Genomic DNA, 12,804 nt, shown 5'->3' with positions numbered 1-12,804 from the left:
TTTGACATCACTACTGTGGTATTATGCCTTTTTTTCGAATGGCTAAGGATGCAAATATAGTCTTCTTCCATGTATTATATATAAAATAGGGTTAGATGTATTACTTCTTTCTGTGTATTGTAACACTCTTATCAGCTTTCAACACAACCGTAATTGCGTAATATTTGATATTCCCAGAAGTATCTAGATAATGCACACATAGTAAAAGTGCACTTAGAAAACAAACTTTATTTGCAGAACCTGGTTGTGCATTTCACTTAGATTGTAGGTACCATATATAGCTACAATGTGGAAATCATAAAAAAGAAAGTGCTTTTCTTTGTCATGCACTGGGTTGTATAAACAGTTAAAAAAAAGAAACAAAGCAATGTAAACAGACTAAGCTGATCGACTAGATTGATTAACGAGTATATAAACCACACCAACTGTCCCTTTCTTCACACACAGCTGCAAAAGAACCGAGAGACTAGAAATGATTGTCTGCTGCCAAGGGATTGGTGTTCTTGTCTCTGTTGCCATACTCTCAGTGTCCACAGGACCTATAGTGGTTCAAAAACGGGACAACCAAAGCAGCAATGGAGTAAGCGAAGCTCTCAACTACGCACTGCAATCCTACAACGTCATGTCCAAGGAACAATATCTCTACAAGAGCCTTAACTTTACTTTACAAACAATTCAGGTAAATATTAACTAAAACATTATGGCGCCCATTGACGTGGATAAAAGTTTAGTTGAAATTAAAATAATTCTGTTTAATTTTGTTTCATTGTATCAGATGGCTTTTTTATTGTTATGCACCAACCAAATAGAAGTTTGCGTGGGGGTTGTGGACATGTGTAGGATAATTTAGTCAAGAAAGATGACAGACTAGACAATGGCATTGACTACAGTCAGACTGGTGTCAGTGGATGTCTTTTGAGCTTCCCTCCATGCCTGCTGACATGAAGACCCTTGCTATTCAATTCAGAGTTACAGTTGTGGGAATTACAATTTTGCTGAATTTTATGATGGTTTTGTGATTTGGACAACTGGGACCAACTAACTCTGTTGTGACCCGAGTCAGATAATAACCTAGCCCTCCAGTGTAAAAGACAACACTAATGAATTAGTTTGCTGTACTACCTTTTCTCTACTGTATTTGAGATTCTGGTTTGGGGAATATGTGACTTGAGCACTAGTGGTCTCAGCCTCCCTGCATGGACACAACTCAAAACCACAATGGCAACAGACAGATAATTACAAATATTATTGACTATAGTTTGCCTACTGTTATCACTGCATATCGTCTCTGCTATATGTGCTTTGAGTTCATATGAAGTACATATTATTTTGTTAAATAATGTAAAGACTTTTTTCTGGTGCAAACTTATTCAAAATATAACTCCAACATATGTGTGTAAAGTGATTCAAAGCAACTATTTGAAAGTACTCTATAGAAAGAGTGAGCTGGGAGGACTATAAATTCTTCAATATTTTGGAGCCTCCCGATTCACCCCATTATTAATTTCTATTGTAAACTAAAGGTAATGTACATGTCATTAACTTCATACATTTGAATAAATTACAGTATAGAATTTTAGAATATTAAGTATAACTAAAATGTGCTTTGAGTATGCAGGGAGAATATCTTCTGTGTAAAAGAGGTTTTTATGCTAGAGAGGTACACCACTGACTTCAAATACATTCCGTAGGACGTCTTGTTATAATTATTATGTGATGTGTTTTTTTAAATACCCTGGATTCTTTTTTTAAATAGTCATGTATGCGCTCCTGTGCTGTGAATGGGAGATGTTATGAAGTTTTTTTAATTAAACTGTGCTGTGCCCTGTTATAGCAGAGAAACTCCACTTCTCATGCAATTCATGTTATACGGTTAACATTAAGAGTTTCCACAAACTCTTTTCTTGTAGGTTATGAATGGGAAAGAGTATGTGATAGATGCCGCGATAGGAAGAACAGAATGTCTGAAGGGGATTTCTGCACAGTATCTTTCTGATTGCACTTTAATGCAGAATCCAGGTGACGTGCAGGTAAATTACTTTTAGTATATTTTATCAACATGAACTCAATTATTCGTCTTACCAGCCATCCCCACCCCATCTCAAATCACTGATTTACGGTCTTGTTTCTGTATATTGCAATCATGTTTTTGTTGCCTTCCTCATTTTACTGTGGCTTTTTACTCTAGTGTAAATTCATATATTGCCATGGTTCCCTCTAAACCCATTTTTGTTGGCAGTTTTTAATGTCAAATGAGCCATTGTAATCACAATATGACATACTTATAATATAATATACAGTCTCATGCCTCACAATGCCCCCTGAGGCATGGCAATATCCACTCAGCCTGTTGTGCTATACTTCTTAATTATCAGGACACAGGTCAAATTAGTATGGCCCCAAGTGGATATTAGATGCACTCTCAGAAGCTGCTGGCACAGTGCCTGGCTGTAAATGATCCTATTTCCTATCCTTTTTTTTATCAGTATTAACTTTTAAAAAGGAATGGTAGAGGTAGGTTTTTGACTGTAGTTGCTTTCCAAAATTAATTTTCAGTGGTGGCAATATAATGACGATGCAGGGGCTCTGTACTTATTGGTACTGGTTGCACAAGAGCAGCTACAGTTGTACGAGTCATTGCTACTATTTTCCTACCGACAATAGTATGATCCAATGCACACTGACAACCCACTGCAGTACCATGGCTCTGTATCTGTAACTGTGTGCTACCTTGTCAGGTACCAAATCAACAGTGATGCCATTGCTAGTAATGTTGTGGTCTGCTAATGGTTTTGCTAGGGGTTGTTTCAGTTAGTACACTGATATTTTAATACTATGGAAATGGCATATTGTAAAACAGTTCTATAAGATTGTCATTCAGTGACTAAATGGTGTTCAAAATCATTTTGAATCATTTTCAAACACTAACCAAATATTGTACCTCACAAAGCAATGGTTTTAATAAAAGCCATATGGCAGGCATTGTATGTCTCATGTAATTCTTTGCCCATTCTCTTACAGATCTTGGCTTGCCATTTCGTAGTCTTGACTTGGCATGATAAAAACATTCTCCTACAATCCATCTGCAAAGATAACCAATAAACTATATATAATTACTATCAATTTTCTTGTAACTAGTATATAAAATGTGTGCTTTTAAGCTATTTCGAATCATTAGTATACAAGTTAATGTGCTGAAAGCATTTGAGGATTAATAATTACTGTTTAAATGTGTAGAAATATGTCAAAATAAACTTCCTGTATAATATGTATAACTGCTCAATATATTAATACACAATTGTTGTTACTTAATGTGTTTTGAATTTTTTTATTTCTTATTCCATAGTGACCATTCTGACAATTTCTCCTCAAATTCTAGAAATAAAAAACTGCCAGTCTAACATTTATTTTGTATCACTGTGTAATGGGAAATATGACGCCTTTGGTGCTTTACATGCTTGATATCTAAGCCTTTATCATATTTCTCTCTTTGAACCCAAGAACATAAAATTTGACCTTAGGTTATGAAAGATGGTATCACGATAATTCACACCCACTGATCAAACAAACCAAAATTGAACTTCAGACTTCCAAATCGGAGTGTGGAACCACCTAGTTGCATGACATTACAGCAATTTTCCTGAGAAATTGAAAGGTTTCTTGTATCTAGTGACATAACTTGCCCTTATTATTTCTACGTATCAGATGGCGCCATCTCCACATGTTACCATCTTTAATGATGATGAGATCACTTTTTTCAATTCCAACTAATGGAATCCAAAAAGAATCGTAATTTAAAAAAAAAAAAATTCAAAACAAAGCTTTAAATTATACTGCATAACAGATATGAAGTCTTGCAAAACAGGTACCCATAAGAATATATATTTTTGTGTTTTTAAATGATTTCTAGAAAGCAAATATATTTATAAATAATTTTCAGCCTCAATGTCTACTCAGTGCGATGAAATTATATTTTGGCTGAGACCCTACCTTTCACACCAGTGGTGACAGGCGCATGCGTGCAATGTGATAGAGGTGACTCTCCTTTGACTAGTCATTGGTCAGTACCCAGCTCCCGTGTGACAAAACTGCAAAAAAAGACAACCCTATTTTTTTCGCCCCGGCATCTCAGGCAGGGTGAAAGTTTTGGTACGAATGTTTTATTATTTTTTGTTGTGGTGTGTTGTACTGTATATTCGTTTGGCACATTGCATCCGGTGCGAATAGGCCTTTAACCTTAGCTTCAAAAGGCAATAAGTGTGAAACCAGTACTTAGACTGAATTCAATTTTTAAATATATTTGCTTCCTGTAAATTATTTAAAACACAAAACAAACATATGTTGTTATAGGTATATTTTTTTTCTCAAGCACAAATGTTTGGTTTGGTGTAGTATTGTGGTTTAACTAGTGAAGATATAAATTGCAAAATAGTATTCCTCACAGCCTTGAGAAGTGTATTTAAATTAATCAAAATAGTATAGTTAAATCTTAGTGATTAATGTTAAATATTTATTGATTTGGGTTTAAATATGTTGTATTCTTTAATTGTTTTTGTTGTGTTGCAGAAACAGGGGAAACAAATTTGAGTACATTAAACATGTTAAACACAAATAAATACTGTCTACGAAGCCACAGTTTTCAGTTGAATTGTAGATCAATTATCAATTGAAATACAAAATAGATAATCTGACATCTAAAAAAATCATTTTTATAGGAGTGATGAATGACTTGGACACTCACTTCATTAAGTCCGCTCAGACTCCTTATAAAAGTTATAAAACCATGGCAAAAGCATAGCAATGTGTAATAAAGAATGGGCAACAATCACTGTAAACATGCTAAAGTATGGTAAATGCTTGGGATAATTGGGAAAAATGTAGGAAAAACAGCAAAATGCCGTGAAAATTGGTAATTTGGATCAAAGGTTTACTAAATATCTTTAAAAGTAGGTGGGGCAAAGTGGCTGCTGATTGTGAACAGGTGCAGAGGTGATGCACTTCAAGAACAAACACAGACAGGAAGCTAATCTGTTCCGGAAAGGGGTCTTTATAACTTCCAGTCTGCCGACCAAACAATAGGCTCTGGCTAGGAGGTAGAAGACAGGGATTGAAGCCCAAATCAATACACGTGATCCACCCCACAATAATACCAGCCATGGTCACCACTTTGGGTGCGTGCAGTAGTGCTCGTGGTGGGTGATAATTTATTATAGTGACTGTGGTGAAGTGTTGCTCCGGCTTTGTGCTGGCCCAAAGTGACAGCTCCGGATACATGTTAGCCATCTGGTGGTTTACAAATAGACAATTACTAACAAACAAAAACACACAAAACACGAATATTCTTTATAACAGGTTTTTCTGGGTCTCTCACGGTCCTTCTAGTTTCAATATGCAAAAATCAAGCAAAGGAGCAGATTGCGATTCTCCACCCCCTTGGTAAATGAGTGCAGCTGTCTCTACAATCTGCAGCTGCTACATTGTTTCCCTTCCAAGGGTAAATAGTTCTTGCAACAGAGTCTCGCCTTCTTCCAGACTGACCGACTTCCCGACCCTGGGAAAGAACTGTAAGGCCAGCCAGTCCAAAGGACTCTACTTTCACTGCTTAGGGCCCTCACAGGCCGGGAGAGAGATTTACAACCAAGATTCATTATATTTCTGTCACAGTAGGCAAGTTTTAATAAGCAAGACATCCCACAAACCCAGTTACAACCAAATGTTATCCATTTACTACCAATGCAGAATGACAGTGGATGGACTTCTGTAACCACATTCAGTAAGAGAGCTGTTGGCAATTACACACACTCACAATACTCAGTTACTTACCTGCTTTTATTAATATTTATTTCTACCTCCTTTTCTTGATAACACAATTTTATTTAACATTTGTTTTCAATTAATCAAAAATGCATTGTGTGTGTACTATATACATTTCACACCCTAAATGTACTGTTGCATAGCAGCAAGTACGTAATCTTGAATCTCCTGTCATCTATTGAATGGCTTTTAAAATAAATTAGACAGAGCTGCAAGTAAAATACATAATTGATGATATCAACTCTATGGAAATAACAGATGCTAGATAGTGTATTATAATGCTTTAAATTGTGTACAGTACTAGGATCCCTTTCTCAAAGTTTATCCAAGGATAAGAAACAGTATATCATAGTCAGTAACATGCATCCCTTACCCTGGCTGGAAATTCAAAATTAGAACTATCAGTAATACTGATATGGATGTATGGGCAGACAAACACCCCTACAGTATATTCCTAAAATATGATACTCAATATCTTAAGCTAAATAATGTTATTACTAAATATCATAACTTGATAAGCAATTATGCAGATATATGCAAACAAGTGTGACATTTGATTACAATTGGATAAGTGGTTCTCCAGACATATTAAAAAATGTAAGTGTGGCATGGATGTACAGACACTCCCATATATCCCTAGAATCAGATACTCAACAACTTGTGCTAAATATTGTTCATACAAAAAGTTTAATGGCAGCTGTGTAAGGGATTCTCCAGATATGACAAAAAAGTAGTGTGTCAGGGTTTCTCAACCGAGGGTCCACGGCTCCGAGGTCCTTGAAGAGGTTCCAAGGGGTCCTCCAAAAATAAACCAGAGAATTTTCCCTGCATGCTTACGACAAGCTGAAACCTATTTGCATCAGCATTTCATAAGCATGTGCAGAAATGAACACGTTCTCAGGTTACATATAGTGTAATAGAGCTATTTCAGCGGGAGCACAACAGATTACAAAGCAGAGGAAATCATTGTAAACACACACACAATAAATACCAGTTATGGATTCATTTTTAATTCAACCATTGGCATCAAAACCTACAGAACAATGATACAGAACTTTCTTCAACAAGTTCAACCGTAAGAGCTAAAGAACAGTAAGGAAATGGTGTTGTGAGTAAAAAACAAAGTAGGGTAGGCAAACAGTTTTTTAAATTTCAACAAACAAAACCCCAAATAGGTTATTAGCAATAGTTTGTACTTAAACATATCTGAAATTAAACAAAAGAAAAAAAAATTCAAATGTTTTAAAAATGCTTTTTTACGCATAAAATTCGACTACAGTTCCTGCCTGGTGGCCATCTTGGGATTTAAGTTTTGCACTCTACTTACTTTAGTTTTTTGAATAAAATAAATAAATAAATAAAGATTTGCCATTAGCATACTAAAACTTTTCATTAGAAAAATTCATTCCAAGCTAGATTACGATTTTAAATTGAAAGATGTTTTATTTTTTTTTATGCTAGAGCCTACCACTAAAAACACACCTGCCACTCTGTGCCATGCCCTCTGGAACCTTGACAGAGACAGATGCAGCAAAATTAATCGGTGTCATTTGTAAATGCATGGGTTTTCTTTATAGAAACATAACGTATTATCACATTTCACAGGGCATTAGTCTGTTACAAAATTATAATTATACCCATTATGCAATATTTTTGTAGTATTTCTTAGGGGTCAAAAAGTCATAACATTTTACATATTAGTCATTAGTAAAGAATGTTATTATACAACAATATGTGCAGAATCAGATCCACCATGAATTGTATCGATGTTTAGCACTACTAGCCCTGTGAGTGTCTACAGTATCTGAGCTGCCTCTCTGCAATTAGCTTCTAAGAGATTTTTCAATGATATTGACCCTACTTTCTAACAGTGAGTGACTGATGCAGTAGCGTACCAATTGCAGCACAGGCTATAGTTTTAACCAATCCCATATATAACACCCCCCACTTGAAAATTACCAATTATACGACTCCCTCAACTCCCGCCTCATCAGTTGTTAACGACAGACAACTGATCAAATTTAGAAAATCATTACTGCTTTATTCCGCCTCCAAGTGACGGACATATGTTTTGATCAATCATACTTACACTCTGAGCTCTTGAGGTATGCCCACAATTCTTATGCATTGCTGTCTGTGCTGAGTCTGATGACATACCTTCTGAGCAAGCGAGCAAGCAAGCAAACGCACAAAGTACGAGAGATGAGAAATTCTTGAAATATTTTGACATATCAATGATGTCAACAAAAACATCTTCGACAGCGATACACAAAAAAATGAGAGGCAGAACCAGAATTGAAAGGTACGTACAGATGTTATTAGTTACTACATTTTAGTTTTTCATTATGCAATGGAAACAAGTGTAGCCCTAGCAGTACAGGAACATTCTGACTGCAGTGTTAGTAGGCCTGTTTCAATTTTAGCTTTATTATTTTGTGTAAAAGTAAAATTGAATTAATGATTTTCTGAATTATTTTACATAAAAAGGTATATGTCTAACTTCATTATGGTTTAAATGAGCTTAATTAGGGTAGGCAAAACAAGTGTCTAGTGATTCTGCCCCTATGGAGAGCTCTGCTCAGAGCTTTGCAGTTTTGTTTCACTCACTGCATAATTGAGCATGAATCACTGAAACACAATGTCTGCAGTTATCATAAGTTTAAATACTAAATACATATTAATCACAATACACAGTTTGAGAAAATGTCACCTTTGCAAGCATTTTAAACTGGTAAATTAAATTTTAAATTATATTCCAAAACATACAATTAAGTATAGTATACTAATTGAAAACATTCCATGTGCAATTTACTTTTAATTTTGATTGTAGTATCATATATGTCGAACTCAAAACACCACCTCAACCTAAATGCATAGTGATGACAGCTCAAAATGGCGACAGTGGTGGCTCCACAGCACAATGTTTTTAGGAGGTTTGCTGGTAAGCTTAAAACTTTTATATTTCAATTTAAAATCACCATCGTATTTTTTTATTGATAAAGTTGTAACATTCTTAATAGATTTAATAAAAAAATAAACAAAAATATAGCTTCCAACAACAAATAAAAACTAGTAATGACAAAATTAACTGTATTGTTTAAAGAAAATAATAAATTAACATATCATTAACAATACAGGCAGATTTGGGTAAATTCAAAACAAACAAACAAACAAACAAACAAGAAAAGTAATGAATGTTCCCAAAAACATCCAAATCCATATTAAATGTCCAGGTTAGAGCCCGCAAAAAAATAAAAAAAAACACACACACACACACACACACCAGCCAAATCCACTGAAAAATCATATGCAGCTCAAATTTAACAGTCATTAGTCCAAGAAAAAAATTAAGAAAAAAACTGGCCTGATCTCACTCATTCTTCAGGAACTGCATAGAAAACCCAAAGCTGATATTGGATAGGGTTGCAATCTGTGACAAACAAACCCAAACAGTCGAAGGAAATCCAAAAAATTCAAATACACGAAGAGAACAAAATACACAAAAAACAAAAAAGAAAGGAGACTAGCCAAAAAGGAAACAAAGTATCAAAATAAAATAAAATGCTAGGTAATATAACAGACTTAATTAGTAATCCCACAAAGATTACTGCTAGTGAAATAGTTTAGAACTAAACTAATTTTAGTAAAGTTTCTAATTGTAACCTGGAAAACCAGGATAAAACTATTTTTTTAGTAAGGCATAAACCATCCCTCTCTCCCTTACATTCTGTCTCTCTCACATGCCATGTGATGTGAACTTGGGGTTTCCCCTTAAACCCAGGGGGTGCTAATTAGAACACCTGTTGCCAATCAGCCCCAGGTTGACAAAGAAAAAATAATCAATTCCCTAGCTGATTCTGAACACTGGGGGGGTGGGGGGTTAATTCAACTGGATAGTTTCTTTTAAGGAAATTAATCAAAATGCTAACATTTTGATTTATGTAACAATGTTACATAGTCCCCACCCCCCAGGGTTAGCTTGGGGGAACTTGGACAAAATAATTATTTCAGGTTATCAACATGTACAGTCATGGCTTGGTTTGGAGAAGTTTCCATTATAACTTTGTAATTGACAGGTCCAAGACATCTCAGATTTCAATACCTTACCTGGACCTATCCACTTAGTTGCCAATTTAGCTGTAAACCCATTTGAGGCATCTGACATTGGGTGTGACCTTATCCATAACTTAGTTCCAATCTCAAAACTAATGTCGGCGTGAGTTATAATACCTAGTCTGACTATTTTGGACATTAGCTACATTCATTTTAACTTCAGCAATTAATGTAGCATGAAGCACTTGGGTTAGGTGATTTGGAGACTAACCATTCCAGTGGTCCTTTTAAAAGGACATCCTAGGGCAAGCTCAGCAGGAGAATACCCTGTACTTTCCCATTTAGGTGAATTGATAGCGAACTGAAATCCAGACAGCCAGATATTCCACTGATCATGATGCTGTCCTACAAATGAAGAGATCATCGTTTTTAAAGTATGATTAATACGTTCAGTAAGATTAGTCTGTGGATGATAAGCAGTTATCATTTTTTTACGACTCCCCACTGACTACATACTTGGCTTAAAAGTGCAGATGTAAACTGTGGCCCTCCATCAGACACTAGATTTTTTGGAGTTCCTCACCTAATGAATATATCATGAGCCAGAACTAAAGTGGTCTTAGAAGCCTTTGCATCTCTAAGTGGAAACAATTCCACCCATTTGGTAAAATAAATCAACTATCACTAAAAGATACTGGTGGCATAGCTTGCTGTGAGGTAAAGGACCCATCAAGTCAATTCCCCACATCTCTCCTGGTTCAGTAAGAACAGTAGGTTTTTTGCAATCAGGCTTGTACATCCTTGCGTACTAGAGACCAGTAAGCCACGTCAAGTGTCTTGAAAGTCTTCAACCGACCCAAATGACCCCCTAGAAGGCTGTCATGGTAGCACTGTAAGAAAAGTGGTCGCATTGAAGTAGGTACAAAAAGCTGGTATTTAGTTCTACCTGCTACCTGGGAATGCATTGATACAAAATATCTAGCTCAATAATATAAAATATTCTTCCCCATTGTACTTCAGATTTTGCAAACTCTACATAATGTTGGGTGTTTTGGTCAAGTTCTTCTTTCTTTTCAATTTCATTCCAATCCACTGGTAAGGGAAGATTTTCAGACCATTGTCACAGGAAATAAGTTAACCATGAAATACGTTAGTGTTTTCCATTTTCAGCCTTTCTGCACACGTGTGAATTTTAGAATTTAAAAGGCAGGGTTAAGCCGTCTCCATTTTCTGGTCGGTAAACTTTAAATTGTTTTACTTTTAAAAATGTTGTCACGATCTTTATTAAAGCTACGTTATATGTGGTTAAAATTGAAAACACACTGTTATAATATTAATAACACTTTTTATTGTATGTATTTTATTTAATAGCGGATAACTTTAAGCTACTACAAAGACTGGTCGTGCGATTTATTTTTATGTGCATTATATTTGTGTTAAATAAACACTTTTAAAATAATATGACAATATCTATTATTTAACATTCCCAGTTTAAACCATCAGAGTTGTCATTTTAAGTTTATAATCGCCAGATATTTACATTATAGGTTTTCTTTGTACAAATATTACCAAAAGTGAAATAAATACGATATTCTGTATATTGGTTATGACATATCAGAAACAATTAAGCATTATGATTTATTTTTTTGTGCAATTAGATTATTACAGCTGTTAAGTCACAAACCCCTCCCCTCTATAATGTACACTACCCAGGCCCACCCCAAAAAAGGCGCAAAATCTAAAACAATTTATTTTTTATAAAATATACAAAAAACAAAACCAGATCGCATCACAAGCATCGATCTGTAAGTACTGCACTCTAATTTATCATTCGTAATACGTGTGGGTATACACACGTCCATATATATGAAGTCTGCGTGTGTTTCTTTGTATGATCATATGAAAGTATGCATAGAAAGCCAATCGTTTTGTGCATTTCTCAAATGATCTATCTATATATCTTAAAACACCATCTTTCACTAAAGCATATACGTTTTCTGTATATATTAAAACAGGTTTAGATATTCCCACATGTAGACTTGATTAAAACATCAAAAAGTATTCTCTGTATCAATAAAAGTGTTTGTACCCACTTCCCCATAACATATATTTAAAAAAAAAATACAAAACAAACAAGCATTTTACCATGAAAATAATAACTTAGTTAAACTTGAGCCTAGAATAAATGTTTATTTGCTTATGCCACAGTATGATATAATACAACATTTTTGAAAGGAAATAAACGTTTGACAAGTAGTGATTTTAACTCTGCATAAACATACTGACAAAATAATGTTTTTAAATATTTATTTGCTAAAAAACAGACTGCACTTCCAAACACAGCGAGAGCTTTACATTAAATAAAATGTATTTATAAAAAATAAAAAAATAAAACACTTAAACGTACTGTGATGAGTCAAAGGGGTTTCGGTACGCAATTCAGCCTCCCAACAGTAGAAGGCATCAAACCAACTCGGGACTTCCCTTACCAAGATCTTGTGACCATGACAAAAGTCATCTTTTTGAGGGGCGGCACCTTGGTGAGGGGCGGAAATACGAGTATGTAAATTCCAGCCACTGGAGTCAAGTGAAGTTAAGGATACCTGTCAGTCTGATCCACTGACTACCGGGGCGGGGTTTGCATACTAAAGGCAACGTGCTACTGTGTTCGGTGTTGGTCCTGAGGAATAGAGGCGGGGAAAAAAAGGCTGGAGGGAAGTACGTGCGGGGTTAGACTGTGTTATTTACTTTTAATTACGGACGGAGGCCTTACTAACTTTGCTCTTTTCTGTTTTTATTCCTTTTTGTTTCATTTTGGATTTGAGCAGATCATAAAGAGGATTAAGAGGCTTCCGTTCCATTATTTTTGATTACTCCAGCACTCCCTCCCTCACATCCTTCTTTATTTTTTATTTTTTTCTTTTCCGTGTAATTTTT

At 35.2% G+C, this 12,804-nt stretch overlaps 1 protein-coding gene across 1 annotated transcript; it reads left to right on the top strand.

The window, feature by feature from the left end:
* The first annotated feature begins 457 nt into the window (after positions 1 to 457).
* Positions 458 to 4,233, top strand: LOC121315299 (cystatin-8-like). The gene is made up of 3 exons (XM_041249340.1): positions 458 to 679; positions 1,911 to 2,030; positions 3,022 to 4,233. The coding sequence occupies exons 1-3, from the start codon at positions 473 to 475 to the stop codon at positions 3,100 to 3,102; spliced, it is 408 nt and encodes a 135-aa protein (XP_041105274.1). The 5' UTR covers positions 458 to 472; the 3' UTR covers positions 3,103 to 4,233.
* The last annotated feature ends 8,571 nt before the right edge of the window (positions 4,234 to 12,804 follow it).

The sequence above is a fragment of the Polyodon spathula genome, chromosome 5, assembly GCF_017654505.1.
Source record: "Polyodon spathula isolate WHYD16114869_AA chromosome 5, ASM1765450v1, whole genome shotgun sequence".
Lineage (NCBI taxonomy): Eukaryota > Metazoa > Chordata > Actinopteri > Acipenseriformes > Polyodontidae > Polyodon > Polyodon spathula.
This window is presented reverse-complemented; position numbering and strand designations above follow the sequence as displayed.

Excerpts from the sequence above, each read along its gene's own strand:
- LOC121315299 (XM_041249340.1), top strand. The coding sequence starts at position 473 with ATGATTGTCTGCTGCCAAGGGATTGGTGTTCTTGTCTCTGTTGCCATA. Across the intron at positions 680-1,910 it reads TTACTTTACAAACAATTCAG|GTTATGAATGGGAAAGAGTA; the intron begins GTAAATATTAAC and ends CTTTTCTTGTAG. Across the intron at positions 2,031-3,021 it reads AGAATCCAGGTGACGTGCAG|ATCTTGGCTTGCCATTTCGT; the intron begins GTAAATTACTTT and ends ATTCTCTTACAG.